This window comes from Panthera uncia, chromosome B4 (assembly GCF_023721935.1).
Source record: "Panthera uncia isolate 11264 chromosome B4, Puncia_PCG_1.0, whole genome shotgun sequence".
In the NCBI taxonomy this organism is placed as follows: domain Eukaryota; kingdom Metazoa; phylum Chordata; class Mammalia; order Carnivora; family Felidae; genus Panthera; species Panthera uncia.
Window position 1 is genome coordinate 54,249,710 of NC_064809.1, and position 22,912 is coordinate 54,272,621.

Consider the following 22,912-nt stretch of genomic DNA (forward strand, 5'->3'; position numbering starts at 1 on the left):
AGTGGGATTTCCAAAACAGACCCATACAGATAGGATTATCTAGAATGGATAAACTTGACATTTCAAATTGGTGGAAGGAGGTAAGATTTTTGTTTTTGTTGTTGGGTAATGAGGCTAGAACATATAGGGAAAATACTTGATCTCTATTTCATTATACTAAAATAAATCAAAGATAGGTAGAAATTTTAACACACACACAAAAAAGCTAAATCATAAAAATACTAGATGAAAATACCTTGGGCTACAGGAATCATGACATAAAGGTTCAAAAGCCAAAAAAGAAAAAAAAACTGATGAAGTTGATTACCTGATTATTTTTAAAATTTCCACAGGAAAAAATTTTAAACATAAACATAAGTAAGCCAAAAGACAAACTGGGAAAAATATGTGCAACAGATATGGCAAAGAGCTACAGTGTTTTAACAAAGACACATTGGGTTGAAACCCAAAAAGGATGAGATGAGCAAGTCAAGAAGAAAATAGGCAAAAGACCTAGAGGTACCCTTCATAGGAGAGGAAATTGTCAGGAATAATAATAAAAAAGTAAAATGAATCTCAGTCTCGCAAATTAAAATTATAATTTTTCACCTATACATTAACAAAACATTTTAAGGTTAATTATACTCAGTACTGGAAAGGCCAGTAGGCTCTTAGTCACAAAACAGATGACTTCAAATAAAAGACAATTCATAAATATCAATTTAAAATTAAATGTGCTGCTTCATGACCCTGAAGTTTTCCCTTTAAGAAGCTATCCTGTAGAGATAATTGCAGAAGAAGAAAAACATACTTCCAGGATGTTTGTTAAGTCATTTTTCATTTAAATAAAAGGAAAAAAAAAATCTCATGGTCAACCCTAAACTGGAATTTCATATTTTCTCCACATTTTTTAAATGAAATAATTTTACTTCGTACCACACATACTAAAGGAGGTATCCATTGACCCATATGTTGTGGGTAGGAAAAAGAGAATATTGTCACAAATGATTTTTATGTGATTTATTACTTAATAAATGTTAGTTATCTATTATTATCTAATAAATTACTCCAAAATTCAGCAGCTTCAAGCAACACTTACTTTTTAAAACAGTTTCTAAGGATCAGGAGTGTCTTAGCTAGGTGGTTCTGGCTCAGGGTCTGTCATAAACTTGTAGTCAGGCTGTTGATTGGGGGCTAGAGTCAACTAAAGCTGAACGATCCACTTCTCAGTTCATTGTTGTGGTTGGTTATGGCCTTGGTTCCTTGTTGGCTATTGACCAACTACCTCAGTTCCTTACCACATGTTCCTTACCAGTGCCTTGCCTCAGTTCCATATATTGCCTGAGTGTCCTCACAACATGGCAGCGGGCCAGAACAAATGACCCAACAGAGAAAGAGAGCACCCAAAATGGAAGCCACCATCTTTATAATCTAATCTCAGAAGTGACATACCATCACTTCCACAGTATTCTATTCTATTCTAGAAGTCACTAAACCTAGCTTACACTCAAAGGGAAGAGGATGACACATGAATACCAGGAGGTGGGGATTGTTAGGAGCCATATTAGAAGCTATCACTCTATGTAATACATACATGGAGTGTAACCAGATGTTTCTATAGATAAAGATATAAAAACTCATATGCAGGAGGGGAATTATATGCCCTGGTTTGTTTGAAATAGTCCTAGGTTATGCCTATTGTCCTGGAATAATGACAGTATCAAAACATTAACACTGTTTACCTATAGGGAATGGGATTGAGAAGACTTTTATGCTTGCTTAATATATACTTATATAAAGTTTCAATGTTGACAATAAAAATGCATTACCTTATAAAGAATTTTCAAAAAACAGAAATTAGACCTCTAGATTATCTTTCATAATAACTCAAAATATTGTCACATAAATTCCATTTCAGTGACAGTGACTGAGTTCAAAAGAAAAGTCTCTGGGGATTTCAGCAATGGAGAGAAAAGAAAGAATACTTCTTTTTTTAGGTGACACAGATAAGTCTCCACACAGTGGTTATTCCACTCCTGTTTCTCACAGTTGAATAGGTTTTAGTCCCCCCAACAATGGCATAGTTGATATGTTTCTTGGCATCCATCTCACAGATATAAATGGGAGATAACCAAGTAGGCTAGGACAGCTAGATAGGAGAGCCAAAAAAAGAAAAAAGAAAAAAAAATTCTACAACTAAGCCACTGGGATGAATCAGAGATGCCAGGCAGAGAGAAGAAGAAAGAAACACCTTGCCCATGACTTGAGCCCACTGTATTTGCAGGATCCTTGAGGAGTAGAAAAAACAGTCTTGGATATTAACAATAGTCAAACAAAGAATTAATTCACCTTCATAAACTGAAATTTTCCTATTCGGGATTCTTTCCTTTGTATTAAGACACTGCAATATAAGGAGGCATCAGGCTTTAACCTGAAGCCCTGCATGTCAATGTTGGTGTGACTGCAAAGGGACAGTCCGGTGTAGTAAGAAGCCCTGGAGGCTTACTTAAAGCCCATGAGCCCAAGAGCCAGAAAGACCATTTCCTAACTGCATAATCTTTAGTGACGTCCTTAAGTTCTTTTTGTTTCCATTTCTCCATCAATAAAATAGGACTACTTCAGTCTTTTCAACAAATGGTGCTAGAACAACTGGACATCCACATGCAAAAAAAAAAAAAAAAAAAAATTAATCTAGACACAGATCTTACACCCTTCACAAGAATTAACTCAAAATGGATCATAGACCTAAATGTAAAATACAGAAACTATAAACTCCTAAAAGACAACACAGGAGAAAACCTAAATGACCTCAGGTATGGCAATGGCATTTTAGATGCAACAGCAAAGGCACAATCTATGAAAGAACTAAGTGCTAAACTGGACTCATTAAAATGTATAACTTCTGCTCTATGAAAGACAATGTTAAGAGGATGAGAGGACAAGCCACAGACTGGGAGAAAATATCTGCAAAGACACAGAAGATAAAGGATTGTTATTCAAAATATACAAAGAACACTTAAAATTCAACAATAAGAAAACAAACAATCCAGTTTAAAAATGGGCCCTCCCTCCCCCCCAAAAAACCCACCAAAATCATATATACAAAGAACATAAGTGAGGGGTATGCAAAATGAGTGGACATGTTCAAAAGGTACAAACCTGCAGTCATAAAATAAATAAGTCTGGGGATGTGATATACAACACCATGACTGTAGTTCCTAATACTGCATTGTATGTTGAAAAGTTGCTAAGAGAGTAAATCTTAAAGGTTTCATTACAAGTAAAAAAAATTTTTTTTTGTAACTGTGTGGTGACGGATATTAACTGGACTTAACCTTAGTGATCATTTTGCAAAATATACAAATATCAAATCATTATGTTGTACACCTGAAAATAATATAACATTGTATGTCAACTATATCTCATTTTCTTTAAATGGGCTAAAGGCCTTAACAGACACCTCACCAGAGGGCAAGTAAGCATGTGAAAAGGTGCTCCACATCATATGTCATCGGGGAAATGCAAATTAAAACAATAAGATACCACTACACATCTATTAGAATGGGCAGAATCCAGAACACTGACAACACTAAATGCTGGCAAGGAGCAACAGGAACTCTCATTCATTGCTGGTGGGAATGCAAAATGGTATGCTACTCTGGAAGACAGTTTGGCAATTGCTTACAAAATTAAACATACTGTTATCATACAATCCACAGTCATGCTCTGTGGTATTCACCTAAAGGAGTTGAAAACATGTCCATAAAAAACATGCACACGCAGGTTCATAGTAACTTTTTTTTAAGTTTATTTATTTATTTTGAGAGAGAAAGAGGGAGAGAGAAAGTGAGCAGGGGAGGAGGAGAGAGGGAGAGAGAGAGAGAATCCCAAGCAGACTCTGCGCTGACACAGCCCAGATACAGGGTCAAACTCACAAACTATGAGACCATGACCTGAGCCAAAACCAAGAGTCGGGCACTTAATGGACTGAGCCACCCAGGTGCCCCCATAGTAGCTTGTTTTAATCATAAATATCAGTGATTGCCTAACAGATACCAAATATCAGAAACAGATCACAGAAAATATCACAGACAAGTGGAAGACTTTACCATCAATAGAATGTGAATTGCTTTTCCTTCCTTTTCTAAACCTCTTCCTTCACCTTCACCCTTTCCTTCTTCTCCCCCATTACTTATTTCCTTCCTCCTTCCTTTCCATACCTAATCTACTTCAATGATTCTTCTGAACCATCTATTGGAGGCACACATACAAAAGACTTGTCAGAAACTCTTTAGGCCTAGGGGTAGACATTCCTACTCTTTCTGTAAGGAATTCAGTTGGGCCAAGTATCACACCATTGACACAAAGATTATTACCATCTATTTTGCCTCCTCCAAGGAACCAACCTCAACTGTTTATTCAGCTATATATTCACTCAGGCATGTATCCAGCTATTTAACATTTATTGAGTCAGTATGCCAATGCTGTAAGTCTGTGGGGCCAAACCATTTGTGGTTGTTTTTGTAATTCATAACTTCCAAAACTTGGAAGCAACCAACACACCCTTCAGTAGTTGAATGGATAAAGAAACTGTGATACATACAAACAATGGATTATTATTCATCACTAAAAAGAAGTGAGTTAACAAACCATGAGAAAACATGGAGGAAATATAAATGCTAAGAGAAAAAAAGCCAATCTAAGAGAAAAAAGCCAATCTGAAAAGGCTACATACTATATGATGTTCTGGAAAAGGCAAAACCATGGCAACAGTAAAAAGATCAGTAGTTGCAGGAGTTGAGAGAGAAAGGAGGAATAAAAAGATGGGGTACAGTGGATTTTTAGGGCAATGCAACCACTTTGTATGTTACTGTAATTATGGATACATGTCATTACACATTTGTTCAAACCCTCAGAATGAACAACACAAAGTGAACACTAAGATGAACTATAGACTTTGGGTGATTACAATGTGTCAATGTAGGTTCATCAATTGTATCAAAGGTAGCATTCTGGAGGAGGTGTTGATAATGGGGGTGGCCATGCATGCGTGGGACTGGGAGTATACAAGAAATCCCCATACCTTCTTCTTAATTTTTCCGTGAACCTAAAACTCCTCTAGAAAAATTAAGTCTTTAAAAAAAAGAGAAAAAAAAAGACCCAACTTGCTCTTGAAGGCATATAAGGAGGAGGAAAGGAAACATGAGCCAAGAAATGAGGGTGGCCTCTAGAAGCTGAGGCCAGCCTTCAATTAGCAGCTAGCCAGAAGACGGCCACCTCTGTCATACAATCCCAGGGAAGTGAATTCTGCCAATAAGCTGGATGAGGAAGGAAATGGATCCTCTTCTAGAGCCTCCAGAAAGGAATGAAGCTTGCTTATACTTTGATTTTAACCCTCTGAGATTTATGGCAAACTTCAATCCTACAGAAATATAAGATAATAAATTTGTGTGGTTTTGGGGGGAAAGGATTATCTTACAGGGCTACTAGCATGATGTTAACATACATAAAGTACTTAAAAGAGGGTCTGACACATAGAAAGCACTCATTAAATGCTAGCTGTCAGCACCACCTACAATCTAAATGGCCTTAAGGAAATAATTACTCACACACTGATTCTTTGTAAAATCAGGATAATAATATCTCCCTCATAGAGTATTTGTGAAAATCAGGATAATAATATCTCCCTCATAGAGCTAAACAATAAGACTGTAAAATGCTTAAAATAGTGCCTGGCATATGGCAGATACAAAACAAATAACAACTATACCATTAAAAATATCATCATTATTGCCTAAAAAAATGGATCTGATTTTAAAATCCAGAGTTAGATGGACTGATATATTGTACATGAAAGCATCTAGCATTGTACTTGCACATCATTGGTGCTTGACAAATGTTCATTAAATATGAACTTAAGTTTCCATAGCTCATCTCTATTCTAAAGCCCAGAGAATTGTTTTAGACTGCTTAAAAGTTACAAATCTTGAAATCTGATACCCTAGGAGCAATCTTCTGGCTTCCTTATTGGTTCTTTCATTTTGTAACAGAATGTTCAGGGGGATTGTATGCTGCAATCATCGTTGAAGTCTAAAACTTGAGACACAGCTGCTAAGAACCCCGCCTTGAGTTCAGAGGGCCACTGGAAACATGGTCATGGTCGGCCCCCTAGCAGAGTTTGGGCAGGGGGATGGGGGGGGTGGTGATTTGAATCCAGCCCCACCACCACAACCACACCCCAACCCTGGTCAACAGAGAGAGAAACGGAGTGAGAGGAATCTGTTGAGGAGTGGGGCTTCTCCCCTTTTCTAAAGAGGAGGAAGCACCCAAGAAAATCAAGACTGGGAGTACCTGACCATCCCCAGCTGGAGTCTGCTTAGCCAGCATACTGGGCATTCTGCCCCCCAAGCTTTCTGAGCAGAGAGAAAATGAAATGAGGAAGAGATGGCAGTAGAAGAGTGACTCTAAATGGCATGGTGACAATTGGAGACATTTGTGGCAAGCCCCCAAAACAGGGGGTTGGAGGGTCTTGAGCGCCTTGTTTGTGATAAGAAACCTTGATCACCTGCTCAAGATGAAAGACCTGACCCAACCGAGCATTTCCCTATTTCTGGAGCCCACAGGGATCCTTTAAGAAACTGCATGATTGAATTTTGTGAGGACACGAAAACTTATCCAGGAAATAAGTATAACAAAATATGAGCTTTTTCTTTCTTATCGGGGGATTATGGTCAGAAGCCAAAACTAAGACCAACATGTGCTAATTACTCTATGTTTTAGGTTCAGAAAACTGCCAGAAGTTGAAGCCAGCCACCTCTCTACAGGTTTTCTAAATGATACCAGACCAAGAAGCACACAGCTGACTCAAACTGGGGAAAGACCAGGAGAAAGGCACAGACTTGGGAGTATGGGCCATGTTTTTCATGCCACTATTGCCTCTCCACCCCTGTGGATGTGCTTTCCCTGCCTGCCAACAAAGGAAGAAGAGGGGTGAGGAGCTCAAAAATAATCACTTGTAAAGATAATGAGAATATGCAATAAAGAGAAACAGGCATTTTACTCTTGAATTGATTACTGCATCCTTGCTCTCATGCTGTCCTCGCCCTGCACTATTAGTGTGAAAATTAACAAAGGGAAACCTCACTACAATGGAGTCGAGGGGCCAGAAGGGGGAGCCCTCACACCATACTACTCTACCTCAGAAATTATCAACTACAGACCACCCTCCCCCTACCCACTCCCCACCCCCCCACCCCCACCCCCACCCCCCCAGCCCAAACAGAAGAATGATCAAGAGGGAAGAATCATCAATGACAGTCCCCAACAAGAAAAGATGTACATTGCATCTCTTACAAGAAATCAACTACCCTTGCAACTCAACCAATGAGAAATCATCATCACCCTGAACGCCTGCCTTTCTCCAATGGGCTTTCCTTCAGAACAACCCTCTCAACTTTCTCCTTCTCCATAAAATAATGTTCCTCTACTTGGTTGGCCTAGCCTATGGTTTTAGCCACACCTTTCTTTCCCCAAATTGCAATTCTTCATTATTCCTGAATAAACCCATTTTTGCTAGTAAAATAACTTTTATTTTTAAGATCAATGCTGGAGGGGCACCTGGGTGGCTGGGTTAGTTGAGCGCCTGACTTCAGCTCAGGTCATGATCTCATGGTTCGTGGGTTCAAGCCCCGTGTCAGGCTCTGTGCTGACAGCTCAGAGGCTGGAGTCTGCTTCAGATTCTGTGTCTCCCTCTCTCTCTGCCTCTCCCCATTCATGCTCTGTCTCTCTTTGTCTCAAATTAAATAAAACATTAAAAAAATAAATTTAAAAAAAGATCAATGCTGGAAAAAAGGAAACAGAAATGGAAAGAGATGGTTAGGCTGAGAGGCGGTGGGCTGTAAAAATCCCTTTGGTGTGGCAAGAATGGGGAGCTGCTAGAGGATGGAGTGTTTACCAGTATTTCACCTATGAAGGCTGCACACCAGGTGAAGGAACCAGGCCAGTTTGCCCTTAGAAGAGATGTGGGCAGCCTGTCAGGGTTCACCTGAGAAGCCACAATAATCAACAGAAAAAGGACTGTGACTATTCATGTCCTCCCTGCCCAATGGGGAAGAGTGGGACTCTGCTTCAGAAAATGCCCTTCACACTTCTACTACACCTGCTCCAGGTTCAGGAAAAGCCAAAGCAGGCAAAGATGGCAGACACAAGAGTTTTCATTGTGCTTTAAACTAAGCAAAACTGAGCTAAGTACCAGAACTGACTGTCCCAATAGTCGGGATGAATAAAAATGGATAAAATTTGGCCATGTTGGCCAAAGGCTCATTACAGCCAGCTAAGCGGGGCAGGGAGTGGGGTCAGGAGTTAGGCCTACCACGGCATGGTTGGAGCAGTTATTAGGAAAAAATAAAATGACCGTGTTTTTACCCCAAATTCTATTTCCAGCCCCTCCCCTTCCTGTCAAACTCCCTCTCTTCTTCTTTGTTATGGTAGGGTGGCTCCTTAGTCAAGATCAGTTGCTAACAAAGTGAACAATCCCCAGCCAAGTCAGCCAGCCTCATTCTCCCAGTAATTGAGCTTTGCTTTCCCCATGGACTTGTGTATCTTTTAGCAATTTTTTAAAGGGCTTTTTCTCTCTTTACATGTCACATGCTGCATAGGTTAACCAGAATCAAAAGATATTATACAGATATTATAACTGTACAGAGGCCTCTGACTTCACAATCATGATGCAGGCCAAAGCCAGAGTGGACGAGAAGAGGGACTTTGGCCCAAATACAGACACAGCTAAATTCTGAAAGTGAAGTTAAACCTGGGCTTGTTTTTCCTCCATAAAAAGGAGTTGAGAGATTTTTTTGGAGAATATCATTGTTCTTTCTATAATGTATGCTGTGTGCTTACACATTCTAAGAGGGGAAGGCCCCTGTCTTCCTGGCTAACTACTTTATTCTCAGCATCTAGCTGCAGTGCCAGGCATAAAGAAGGCACTAAAATAGTTATTTGTTGAACAAAGGAATGAGTAAAGGAGTTAATTAATGATTGGTAGTGAATGTTGACAGCATGGAGTCTCAATATTAGGCAATAAATGAAACTCCTTTTAAAGGTATTTGTACAGCCATCTACAGGCCTTGCAAGCAATCTAACGTTTTCATTCATAAAAGAAATACTGGTTAGACAGTAAAGAATGTGAGGAAGGATCAGAGACCAACGAATATAAACGAGACTCCGTCTCTGACCCTAAAGCACCAAAGCAACAGTATGTATAGCCGCTTCAAATAGGTGCTAGAGAGGAGAAGGACAGAGGACAGAGATGATTTAGTCCAATGTCAACACAATCGATTGCCAACACTCAACTTCCAAAACCAACCCAACAAAATATCATCATGGGGTTTTTGTGCCTTTTTACTGCACCCTTATTCCTCATATCCCAGGGGGATACAATCTGCTCCAATTTCAAGCCCAAGACTTTCAATTTTAGTAAATAGGAAAATCACTCTTAAAATAACAGTCATAACATCTGTTTTATTTTTTTATTTAAGACATCAATCCTCTTCCTTGAAATCTCTACCTCATCATAAGGAAAAATTAATTTTCCTTTCTCAATTACAGTTTTTAACTGCTTAAATCCTAGAAAAATAGTATAAATTGTCCCATAAAGGCATTTTTTAAACAAAAATGAAACACAGAGCTAGTTATCAACTGTACGGTCATGAAGAGAATAACTGTGACAGAGGAAGGCACATGTTCCAGTGCACTAAATAATTCCTCATAGAGAGGTCTCCATAGTGCTCGATGAGTGGACTGCCACCATTCATACCCAGTTATATGGGAATCTTTCCTAGTTGCCTTCACCTCTTGAAAATTCCCTAAGGAGAACTGCATCACTAAATGTTCACAATCATTGTACGCTTTCTATTGATGCAATAACCGTCCACATTGAAATGGAGGAAAACTCAAATCTGCCCTTAGCCAAAGTTGAAGATTTTCTATGAACAACCAAAGAAGCCAGTTATAAGAATTGATGTCGGGGTGGTGGGGGGAAGTCAAGAAACTACTTTTAGAAATTTATACTAAGAAAATAAACATTAAATGTTTAAGATGTATACACAAGAATGTTCATCACAGCATTATATACAAAGGTGAGAAATTGCAACAACATAAATATACAGTAACAGTGGATTAAATAAATCTTAACTATCCTAACAAAAGAAAATCTCAGCCATCAAAAAGAGATGCTGTAGCTCTACATATATTGCTATTTAAAAAATTCACAACATACTGTCAGATTCATTATATATTTTTTAATGTTTTTATTTATTTTTGAGAAAGAGAGGCAGAGTCCAAGCTGGGGAGGAGCAGAGAGAGAGAGAGAGAGAGAGAGAGAGAGAGAGAACACAGAATCCGAAGCAGGCTCCAGGCTCCGAGCAGTCAGTACAGAGCCCAATGCAGGGCTTGAATCTACAAACCATGAGATCATGACCTGAACTGAAGTTGGATGCTTAACCAACTGAGCCAACCAGGCAACCCTCATTATATTCCTGTTTTATAAACACACAGAGAAGCACTGAATAGTCTAGGAAAATATACACGAAAATATTAGCAATGTGTGTCCCTAGGTGATTAAATGTCAATCACTTTTACAAATGAAAATAGTGTTGCTTTTATCATTTAAATGTCAAACTTGAGAAAGCAGAACTGTTTAAAGAAGCTTTTTTATTTCGCATGCTCAGGATTTACCAAATCTATATGAAGAAATGTTTAAAGAAAAAATCTAATATGCAAATTTGATATCCCTGAAAAGGATCCTTTTGAAGAAAGTAATTTCTTCCAATATGGTAACATTTAAAAAGCTCATAGCAGGGGTGCCTGGGTGGTTCAGCCCCTTAAGTATCTGACTTGATTTCAGCTCAGGTCATGGCTCAGGTCATGACCTCACAGTTGTGAGGAGCCCACATTGGGCTCCATGCCCAGCATGGCACCTGCTTAAAATTTTTCTCTCTCTGGAAGCACCTGGGTGGCTCAGTGGGTTGAGTGTCTGACTTCAGCTCAGGTCATGATCTCGCGGTTAGTGGGTTCGAGCCGCATTAGTGGGTTCGAGCCCTGTGTCAGGCTCTGTGCTGACCGCTCAGAACCTGGGGCGTGCTTTGGATTCTGTGTCCCCCTCTCTCTCTGCCTCTCAAAAATGAATAAACGTTAAAACAAATATATTTTTAATTAAAAAAAAAAGATTTTCTCTCTCCATCTCTGTCCCTCCTCAGCGTGTGCACACATTCTCTTTCCAAAAATTAATTAGTTAATTAATTTAAAAAATAAGAAACTCACAGTAAATAATGTTTGCCCAAAATGAAAATCATAAAGCAATTTTCTCACAAGCTTTTAATTATATGAGAAAATGTCAAAGATATAACATTGAGTGGATAAAGGGGAATATAAAACTAAATATACAAAGCATACACAATTATGTAATACACATATGCAAACAACTATGCACAAAAGAAACAGTGTTCATAATGAAGTATTTCTGAGGGAGGGAATTGTGAGTGGTTTTTTTTTCTCCTTTTTACTACACTTAAAATTTTTCTACAGTACGTATCTATTACTTCCAAAATCAGACAAATAAGGAACACTGTAAGTTTTTTAAATAAGCACAGAGTACATAAAGTCCTGTATATATTTGCTGTACCAATAATTGAAATAAGTAATTTGTTCCCAAAAAGCCTGTTCTCATTACACTCACTTGGAAATCTCTGGTACTCTGCTACATAAGCCCTGAATAATAAAGAATGTGTAACTCTGAATTCACTGCAGCTTCCTCCTGGCACCTAATTAAAGGAGTGACACAGCTCCCCTGGTCTTGGCTGCTTCCCTTTCACACAATGCCATAGCTAGAAGACAGTCCAACAGAAAGGGAGAAAAATCAATCACTTTGAAACTCAGCATAAATATCTGAAACAGACCAACCATAACCCTTTGAACACCACATTACTCAATTTCTTACTAACTTGACTAATGACACTAGACCAGACTAAATTTTATAAAATCAGGAACCATGTCTTAACTTTAACCACTGTTTCTCAACACCAATGTGGTGCACAACAGGCATTTAGTAAATGTGGATGAGTGAATGAGTGAATGAATGAATGAATAGGGGATTTATGGCTGGGCTCTGTGCTCTTCCTTAAAATTCTACTGGCCATGTTACAGCATCCTTAGCGCTAATTTTATGAAAGAAGACGCTGTGTCATAGGGTCACATTTCATTAGATATTCCATTACTGAAAGTGCAAGTAATAGGCATAAGATATGTCCCAGGAAGCAGCTTTTCTCATTATTATGGCTTAATAATTAGCAATAATTCAACACCTAATCCTCTTAAGGTAAGTACTGCCATCCACAGCTAAGGCTGAGAGAGGCCAGGTAAATTTTTCAAGGTCACAAAGCTAAGAAATAAATGACAGAACTAGGATCAAATCCTGATTCTCTGGGGCTCCAAAGTCTGGACTCTTTCTAGGTGGGAATAAGCATCCTGTCATCTCACCCAGGCAGGTGAGGAGGGTTATGGATTCTACACTCATTACTTCAATTATCCTCATAAACCTATGAAGTAGATGAGCACATCATATACCACTTTTCAGATAACAAAACAAAATAACAGAGAGGTTAAGCAGCTTGCACAAGGTCACACAACTCCTGATAGAGCCAAAATAGAATGAAGAACTAAAAAAGTACTATAGTTTACTAGGAATCTATCAACTCAATCAGAGAAAATGCATTAATTATACATAGTCAACATCATTTCCAAGATGACTTACAAATATGATGAGAAAAAAACTTGTTTTTCTGAGTTCCTGCCTGAGCATTTTACAGTACGATAACCCTGCTTAACATCCACAGTCTGGACATTTAGATAAGAACTTAAGTTTAGAATTCCCGCCATAAGTTCCTGCTTTACTTTTTCCTGGGGAACCTTTAAAAATAACCACTTAAGAGTTAAGCCCAGAAAATGTTAGTGACCTCTGTTCCAGCCACCTTACAAGTAATACGTGCTCGCTATCCTACTCACAATCTCCGGGTCATTCATGCCCTGGGACAGAGGACTGCCCCCAGCTCATTCTACCCCCTCCATTCTAGGATCTGATCAATATTGTGACTCTACTTCCTTTGGGGGGGGGGGATTGAAACTGCATACTCAATCAAAATGACCCTGAATGGGTTTCCTTTTCCCAGAGTGGGAGCTGGGATGCCAAGGGAGCTACCTGCTGCCCTCCGCCCCCCACATGGGTGGCTTGTACCTTCTCATTCAGTAGGTTAGAATCTGTATGTTCTTAATTCAATACACCAGCTCTGGCTTCCTAACCCAACTTTGTCAAAAGACAAACTGGCCACAGCCTACACTAACATATACAACTATTCAATTGATCCAACTAGCTCTCTAGATACTTCTCTCTGAAATGAAGACTAATAGACTTCCAAGTTGCAAAAAAACACATCAATTTGCAAGGCAGAGGACAAAAGCACAAATGTATCTAAATATTTAAAAGCTATAATAAAATCAACAAACAGATAAAAAATATGTTCTATCCTCCTATCCTTTGCCCTGAACAAATATACCCACATAACCAACTGGAATGCCAGGTGTAAATTTAGGCTTCTCAAACTCCAGGAAGTTTGATACTGGGACATGCAAACCCCCAGTCCCATTTCCAAGTTCCTTCCACAGCCTCTGCCTCCCACAAGGAGCTGCTCCTTGGCCATCCCTTGGGCCTAGGAGTGCACACAGCAATGGAAAAAGCCACCCTGAGGATGAGGGATGGAGAAACAACCCAAGCAGGCAAGCAGGCTGTGGAAGTGGGCTTCGGTCATTTGGGCTGGGAATTCCTGCCTCAAATGTAAATCACGGGGTCGACAAAGTCCCTCTCTGGCCTTGCCCCTTTGCAAAGGGCTGAGACCAAAGGAGGAACAGAGTGAGACCCCCGTGGCTCCTCCTGCCAGAGTCTAAGCGGGGCACTAGTGAGAACCCTAGCCAGCTCTCACATAAGCTTTCAATAGAGACAGCTACTTAAAGTAAGCTTCCCCAAAGGCATCCCCTCTCACTCCCCTCCTTTAACCAAGACCTAGACATCCACCAAAGTACAATTCATCCACTCCTTTTCCAGTAGCCAAAGTGTTTATGGTTTGCAGTTTCCAGATTTAGCTATTCGTTGCATGTTTTCTGGGATTTTTAAAAGTCCTATGAACTAGGTTGGTTTTGTTTCTCTAAAGCAGTAATTCTCACGCAGGGGCAACTTCTCCCCCCAAGAGACATTTTGCTAAATCTGGAGACATACCTAGTTGTTTCATTTAGTGGACAGAGGCCATGAATGTTGCTATGTGTTCTGCAATGTACAGGACAGCCCTCTGCAACAAAGAATTATCTAGCCCAAAATGTGAGTAGTGCTGAGACTAGAAAACTCTACTCTAGAGTAAGAACTCTTTCAGAATAGAGAGGATGTCATTTCCTCCTTTGATCCCCACACAGCCAAGCAGAATATTGGACCTCATTAAGTATTTGTTAACTGACTGACTGATTAGCTATCTGGTCTCACACCTTGCTGAAACGTTCATTCACACAATAACTCAATGAAAATTAGTGAGCCGGGAACTGTGTTCAGCTCTAGGAATGCAAATATCAATGAGCGAGCAGAAATGGAAGATAAATAAACTGATACTTCTAATACAGCACCACTAAAATGCACCTGTCACTACCAGATACTTGTATATCTATGTATTAATTATGTCTCCCCTCAGTAGCTCATAAACTTCAAGAAAATATTTCTTGAAATTCTTATAGTTATAGTTCTATACCTATAGAACTATAGTTATAGTCCCAGCATCTTATATGGTAATAATGGTAGACACAACGTAGTAAATATTTTTTGAAAAATGAAAGAAATGCAATAATATGTACAAGGCATTTAAAAAAAAAAAAAAAACAGGGCGCCTGGGTGGCACAGTCGGGTAGGCGTCCGACTTCATCCAGGTCACGATCTCACGGTCCGTGAGTTCGAGCCCCGCGTCAGGCTCTGGGCTGATGGCTCGGAGCCTGGAGCCTGTTTCCGATTCTGTGTCTCCCTCTCTCTCTGCCCCTCCCCCGTTCATGCTCTGTCTCTCTCTGTCCCAAAAATAAATAAACGTTGAAAAAAAAATTAAAAAAAAAAAATAAAAAAAAACAGAAATGAGAAGCTTTTAACGCAACCTGGAGAGGAAAAAAGGAGTAAGAGAGGCTACCTTGATGAGAGCTGATATGGACTAAGCACTAATTATATGCCAAAAGCATTTTTCAATGCATTATCTATCCTAATGCTCACAGCAATTTTACAAGAAGCCACACTGTACAGATAAGGAAACGAACAGTGAGGGTGGACTTGCTCAGGAACATGGCAAATGGTGGAATCAGAATTTCAGCACAAAGGTCACTTTGGGACCTTTGCTGTTAACCAGTAAATGCACTGTCAAGAAGTAAGGATTGGCCAGATGAAGGACAAGGAGTTGTGGCCTTGAAGGAAAGGCATTCCAGTCAGAGTGAATGACACCAGTAAGATCAACACAGCCTGACTTGTTACAAGGAACCATACCCCTTACCAGCATTACTATACTATAAGAGGAACGTTGATGAAACATGATGTTGGAGAAGTAAGCATGGCCAGATGATAAGGGATATGGGTAGCAGTGCCCCATTTATCTAACATTGTCAGGGAACGAGCATAAGGCTTAGAATCAGCATAAGGCTTAGCTCTGGGTTGGAAAACTGACCCATCATTTCGTGAATGGATCTATCTGAATCTGCATTTCCTCATCCATAGCACAAAGAACATACAAATGCCTACTTTGTAAAGTAGCTACGAGAACAAAAGATAAGAAATATAAGCCCTGAGAACTAGGCCTGGTACATTGTATGTGTCCAGTCAGAGTTCATGATTTATTTTTGCTATTGCAAGTTATTGCTAATGACTTTTTTTCACATTTGTAAATCCACAACATAGTTGAAGCTTATTTTAAGCACCAAAATGTATTAAACTATCTTTTCTTTCTTTTTATTTTTAGTGTTTTATTTATTTTTGAGAGACAGAGACTGAGAGAGACAGAGCCTGAGCAGGGGAGGGGCAGAGAGAGAGGGAGACACAGAATCCAAAGGAGGCTCCAGGCTTGAAGTTGTCAGTACAGAGCAGGACTTGAACTCACAAACCGTGAGATCATTACATGAGCCGAAGTTGGTGCCCCAAACTATCTTTTTCTTAAACTACTTTTAAAGTGAATCCCAGGGTACCTGGGTGGCTCAGTCAGTTGAGCGTCTGACTTTGGCTAAGGTCATGATTTCATGGTTGGTAGGTTCAAGCCCCATGTTCGGTGTTGGGCTTTGCATTGACAGCATGAAACCTACATCAGATTCTCTCTCTCTCTTTCTCTCTCTCTGCCCCTCTCCTGCTCACGCACACATTCTCTCTCTCTTTCTCTCTTTCTCTTAAATATAAACATTAAATTTTTTTTTTAAAAATAAAGTGAATTCCATAAATGTCCCATTTAACAAACATAAACCTTACATCCCATATATACAGATGGCTGTACCTGCCTCCCACCCCCTCCACCCCCAGTGCTGTTTTGTGGCCACCAGGGCAGCTGTAGAAATATCTGAAGCTTCTGGGATACACAGATTCAAAAATACAGACAGAAAAGTTGGCACATAAAGCTAGACGTGCTTAGAGTAGTATTTGGTTCAGAATTTGGGAAAGGAAAGAGGAACATCATGGCTTAGAGTAATGGTTAGCACCCAGTAAATATACAGAATGTTCAAGGCACGTGCGTGTATTATCCTCTATCCCCCAATCCACCAGTAACAGCGATGTGCCAACTCTGCTCAGAGCTGACACATCCAATGCTCTTGGATACTGGATGTTTGTTCATTTTTCATAAACCACACCTTAAGCCCATTCAGAGATTGTGACCTGGCTTCCACCCACCTCCCAGTCTACCTTCCTACTACGTTCTCTGTAGGAAAATTAATACCTTTTTATACAGGAAGCACAGCAAGCATTTCCACACCTCCCTGCTTCGGCCTTTGCTGCTTCCCTGCCTAGAATATCCTTCCGCCCTCACCTCTTACTCTTACCCTATTTCACCATCCTTCAAGGCTTAGTGCAAACACCATCTCTTCTCTGATTTCCCTCCTTCCAGCAGAATTAAAAGCCATGTTTCCATGAACTTCCCCAGTACTTTGCTTGATTGTTATAACAACAATGTACAAACAGAGGTATGTGGCAAGCAGCATTCTAGGTACTTTCTAAATGCGACCATGTAATTTTCACTGCAAACTTGTAAGAAAGTATTACAAACCTATTTTACAATGGGGAGTCTGAAGCTCTTTAAGTTGAATGTACCAATGATCGAACAACCAAAAAGGAAATCAGCTGGAATTCCAACCACGTTCGTTCAGCTCCCGAATCCGTAAATTTTTCTGTCCACTATGCTGCCTCTCTTTGATGTCCCTATGTCCAGTTGGTTAATTAATTATACACAAATATGCCTGTCCCTAGGATTATGGCAAATTCCTTGATGCCAGGGACATGGGCATGTTCCTCTTTATAAATGTGGATGATAATGTATCCATTTATACAAGATTGTTAGGAGAATTAAATGAGACAGTACATTTAAAGCACATTGCACAGTGCAATGGACATTATAAGCTCCTAATAATTTGTTGGTTTTACTGTTGTTGTCGTCGTTACCATGTCTGATGCCAAGGATAAAGTCTGTCACGTAAATTGTGAGCTGAAGTTTCTTTCTGAGAAGCAAATCAAGTGGGTAAGGCCCTGATGGAAGAGAAAAATGCCACTTTGGCTACTACTTGGCTACTCATCCAGAAGCAACAAGAGTTGCAAAGAAAGTCTCCAATATTTCTATGATAGGGCCAATTGATCCCTTAAACTTTCTGTTACCATGTGGAGGTTACAAAAACGTCCCATCTAGTTCAAAACTCTTGCAGCTTTGTTACTTTCTTCCTGCCTTGACCTATGCGATCTGCCAAGGTCCCCCCTCCCCCCCCCCCACCCCCGTTAAGAAGTCATACTTGAAGTCTGAGCCAAGAGAAGAAAATCACAAAAGTAAATGAAAGCACAGAGGACAAAATGTAATGTGAAATTCTAATGCTTAATGAAATGCTCTAATTAGAGCATAATGAAACACTTTCCTTTGTCCTCATAGCATTTAACAGAACTTTAAATCATCCTATTGCTTTACTCATTCGTTTTTGTCAATCAACCCCTAGTAGGAGGTAAGCTGTCTCAGAGAAAGCAATCCTGTTCACTGCTATCCTCCGGGGCCTGATATCTGGTGCACAGTAGTCATTCATTAAATGTTGGTCAACTGACTGATTGCAATGATTTGTATGTATGTATATATGAATATGTGTATGACTTTATACATATACATAACATCATTCCATGGTTCGTAAATAAATATACATATCTCCATACATAAGTGCATACAGTACATTTGTGTACATATATTTCTATCTGTGCAGAAGATGTTTTAGACTGGAAAACACAGACACCTGTTTGCAAAAACTGTCTTCTTAACATCATAAAGGCCTCTGGCTTACCTATCTAATATTTTAAAAACATACAGTACTGCCCACATACTAACCACCCATTTTTTTTAATGGATTTTATTAAGCATGCAGAGTACAAAAAATTTTTTGACCTAACAAACCAGGATACCTTTATCTTTCAAAACTCCTTGTCCCTAATTATTAGCTTCAGTGTAAAGAAGAGGGCAGTAGGAGCAAAATACTGGCCAGTAATGTTTCTCTGCAAATTTGGCAGGTGAAACACTTCAAATTCTTATGAGCTTCCCAGCAGTCTTTATTTAAGTTGTAACATATACAAAAAGGTGTAATTCATGACAATTATAATAATTCCATTGACTGGGTAAATGTGCATCAGGTGTTTTTTTATTTAAACCTATACCAACCCTGCAGAGTAAATGTTATTATCCCCTTTTATAAATAAGGAAACTAAGACTCAAAGAGAGCAGCTTGCCAAGGATACTCTGCTGCTTATCTATCTAGTCATGGCATACTCAGTCTAGAAATTCTACTAGTCTAGAATTCTACTCCAAAGCCCAAACTCTTTTCAATAAGCAACGGGGCCTCTTACACAGTTTTATAGACATTCATCTTGAGGGATATGTGGTAAAGCAGTTTTTTACAGTGTATGGACTTCAATTAGTAATTCTCGGCACACAGAGACTAGACTCAATGACAGCTAAACACACTGAAGACTACCCCAGGCTACTGACAGCAAGGGACAAATGCGTCTCAGAAACGATCAGCCTGTGTTTCTCAGAATATGAAGCATTTTCCACTTGAGTATGTCCTGCAAAAGAAATGTATTCTCTAAAAGAGCTTCATTATTCCTCCTCCTATCCAAAAAAATGGACTCTTTCATTGCAAACCAATGGGAAGTTCTTAACTCATTTCCTTATATTTCTTGGAATGAAAGTGCTTTCTGTCTTTGGAGAAAAGAGTTGCCGGATGCTATACCCTTTGGGTGCCTTTGAGTCGAACAATCAATACTGTGAAGGCAAGAGAAAATTAGCCCTTATAAACTTTTCAGGGGTGTAAGGTTATTTTTAAACTTAATGATAGCTGAATTCTAAAGAGAGGGAAGGAAAGTCTTCCCTCCCAGTTTAAAGAATTCAGCTGCCTTCCTCTAAAAGAATTGGCTATTATCTCTTTGACCTTCTTTCCAGAAGCAGGCCAGAGAAGAAAGAAACCATATGTTTAAAAAGTTTTTTGAAATTTATAGATGTTTCTGAACATTTGTAACCAACGGTAGTGAAAATGTTTCAGTTGGCTCTAGGCTGCCCATATACTGCTTTGGAAAAATCTTAGGCAGATCAAAGGAAAGTACTCTCCAGCCAGACCACTACACTCTCAGGAAGAGCTTCAGCCTTCTCAGCCCTGGGGACTGAAGGGGAAAGGGGCTCTTGACAGTGGTGTGTCCCCTCAACACACCCAGAAATGTGGAGAGGAAGGGGAAGCTGCACTGCCTTCCCTCCAATCTAACTACACAACCCCTGCTGCCAAGGACTTATTTTTAGACACTTCAGCTGAAATTCCCAGAAAGGAAGGGAAACTACAACCTCTGAGTGATCTTCAGAGTTCTGATTTCCAACCTGGCTTGCATTTTTTTGTTTGTTTTCTGACTTCAAGTCTCTACCTAACGCCCAACTCCCATCCTCCAGAAGGCATCCACAAGATGTCTAAGTCACAAGAAAAAGAAAAAAAAAAAAATAGAGCTGAGAGCTGTAGAGCCTTATGTGATGAAAATTCCAGCTCCCACACATCAAAGGGACATGACCTTGAAGTAACTCCTCCTTCTGAAGACTCAGTTTGTGGTTTGTAAGATGGGAATAATAATATCTGTTATTAGAAAGTTGTTGAAGTTTCAATAAAAATTGCACAGTACCCAGCTCTTAATAGGGCATCAGTAAGGACTCTGTTTTGTCACTGGCACACTGCACAAAGCAGCGGGATCCGGGCTATGTGTCCATGTTTTTCCTGCCCAAGATTTGTCCATCACTCCCTCATTAGTGATTTGTTACCAACCATTCACCTAACCTCAGGAAGATGCCTCTTAGCTGCTTCTAGTTATCTATAGTTTCAAACATCTGCAGCGCCCAAGAGCTAAATTCTCATTAAGTACAAAGGACAAAGTTAGCCTGGATTCTCCTTCCCACCAGTTATCTGCAAATCGTTGACTATAACTCAGGCTGGGGAAGAAACGCTTCAGGCTTTACATGGGCAAAGCAGGTGTCTGCATATCTCTTGGGGCCAGGGGTGTTAAGGACCCCTGACTAAAGTCTTCAGGTTTAGAAATGGCAAAGAAAGGGGGTAGGACAAGAAGAACTGGATGAAAGAGATGCCTCTGCAAGGCAGTCCTAGCCAGTGACCCTGTCCTCGGCGCACCGGGAGTAAAGGACACGAGCGGGGAGGAGCTGCAAGGGGAGGAGTACCTGAAGACTCTCGCTGCTGTCTGGTTCCTTCTCCACGCCGTGCCCTGTTGCAGCACCCCTTGTACGATCTCCTTCTCGTTGGGCAGTCGGTAGACTGGGAAGACGTAGAGCCAACAGAGGACCACGACGCAAAGGGCACTGGCTCCCACCGGCAGCCGGGTCCTCGGGAACTTCCACGCCAGTACTGCCATGGCCCCTCTGGACGTGTGTCGCCGGGCCCGCCCGCAGGGGCTCATCGCAGCCCCGGGGTCCCCAGGGGGCGGCTTCAGCACAGCGTTAGGCAAAGTGGCAGCAGAGGGTCCCCCCACCGCCGGCCCCCCATGCACACACACCTTCCGCTTTCTGGCTTGCACTGGCACGCACGTTTCTTCGGCCCCCACGGCCCCAAAGGTCAGCGCAAGGATTTTTTTAAATGCAACTTTTTCAATGGTTTCTTTCTAGGGGAAGTGGCCGGGGGGCGAATCACGAGCTACGGTCATGGTCGCTTCCCCTGCAGAAGGCGGGCGCTGGGGTCTCCGAGAGCGCAGAGAGCGGCCGCGGCGAGTCGCTCCCGCCGGTTCTGCAGCATCACTGTCGCCCTCGGCGCGGGTCCGGGGAGAGGCTCGGCTCCCTCCCAGACTACTGGCCCGCGGCGTCCGCTTCTGAGAGATGCTCTGGCGCCCTTCGCCGCCTCTCCCCGCCTCCCGTGCTGCTTCACCGCCAGGCACCCCCCAGACACGCTCCCCGCGCCGCGCCAAGTCCTTGGAAATTTCCACCGCGGCCCGGGACCGCTATCCTGCCCCGGGCTTCTCCGCCTTGCCCGCCAGGACCCTCGCTCCCCACCCCTCCCGGAGAAGAAAAGAACTCGCTCTCATCAGTTAATTCAGCGGCGCGCCGCAGCCTTCCGCTGCGCCCCGGACTTCGCAGACAAACGCCCGGGGATTGGTGGAAATCAAGGTCTCCCCCGCCCTCCCCCACCCGCAAATTTGCCTCCTTCGACCCGTTCAGATCCGCGACGCTCGCCTGGAGCGCGCGCCTCTCCCTCCCTCCCTTGTTCTCTGGAGATAGAGGCAAACAATAAAAAATAACCCCCCTCTCCCAATGTATGTATATATTTGAGTGTGGCAGAGAGTGGCTGATAACCTGACCCTTCGGCACGCGGCCGGCGCGCCGGAGCTATCACTCCGCCACCGTCACCCTTGTCTCTCTACAACTGGTTGGTTATTAACCCGCAGTGAGGCGCGAGGAGGCCGGCGGAGATTTATTCCTTCCTGGGCCCCCACCCCCATTACCCGATTCCGGCGCCCCGGCTCCAGCCGGCGCACGCGCGCGCGCGCACACACACACACACGCACACACTCAGATACACTCACTCCGATGCTCACGGACCCGCACGCGCGCGCACGGGGAGGTGCGTGCACACCGGGGTCCTCCGCCTCGACTCCGCCCTGAAGGGAAAGGCGCTGCTGCATCCAGATGTGCAGGCAGCTGGTGCCCAAGCTCGCAGACCTCGGGACTTGATAATGCCTCGGAGGCGCGTTCATCTCCTCTGCCATTTAGATTAAAGGGCCGTTTGTTTTTAGACCTCTTCCTCTCTCCACCCATAAGCTAATCGCAAGCCCGACCTTGGACAAGCGCCACTAGCTGAGGGACCCACGGTTAGCCATTTCAGCTCGCCTTGGCGGCCGACGCACAGCTCGGGTACCTCCTAGCGGTTGCCGATTCCATTTGCTTAGGCATCTCATCAAGCAGAAAGTGTGCAGGGACAAAGAAACCCAGCAGCCTACTAACCGGGTCAGCTTAGTCATCAGGAAACCAGAATCTAGGGCTAAAGCACCGTTTGCTCAGCTGACCAGGTTGCAGCACCCCAGCGCAATCTCCAGGGCTGCTAAGTGACCCGGTATCTT

General features: G+C 41.7%; 1 protein-coding gene across 1 annotated transcript in view; it reads right to left on the minus strand.

The window, feature by feature from the left end:
• Positions 1–21,434, minus strand: part of ST8SIA1 (ST8 alpha-N-acetyl-neuraminide alpha-2,8-sialyltransferase 1) — a 144,089-nt gene extending 122,655 nt beyond the window's left edge. The window contains exon 1 of the mRNA XM_049625180.1: positions 21,027–21,434. Within this exon, the coding sequence (XP_049481137.1) occupies positions 21,027–21,262 (236 nt within the window). The 5' untranslated portion in view covers positions 21,263–21,434. The remainder of the gene's footprint in view (positions 1–21,026) is intronic.
• Positions 21,435–22,912: the final 1,478 nt, after the last annotated feature.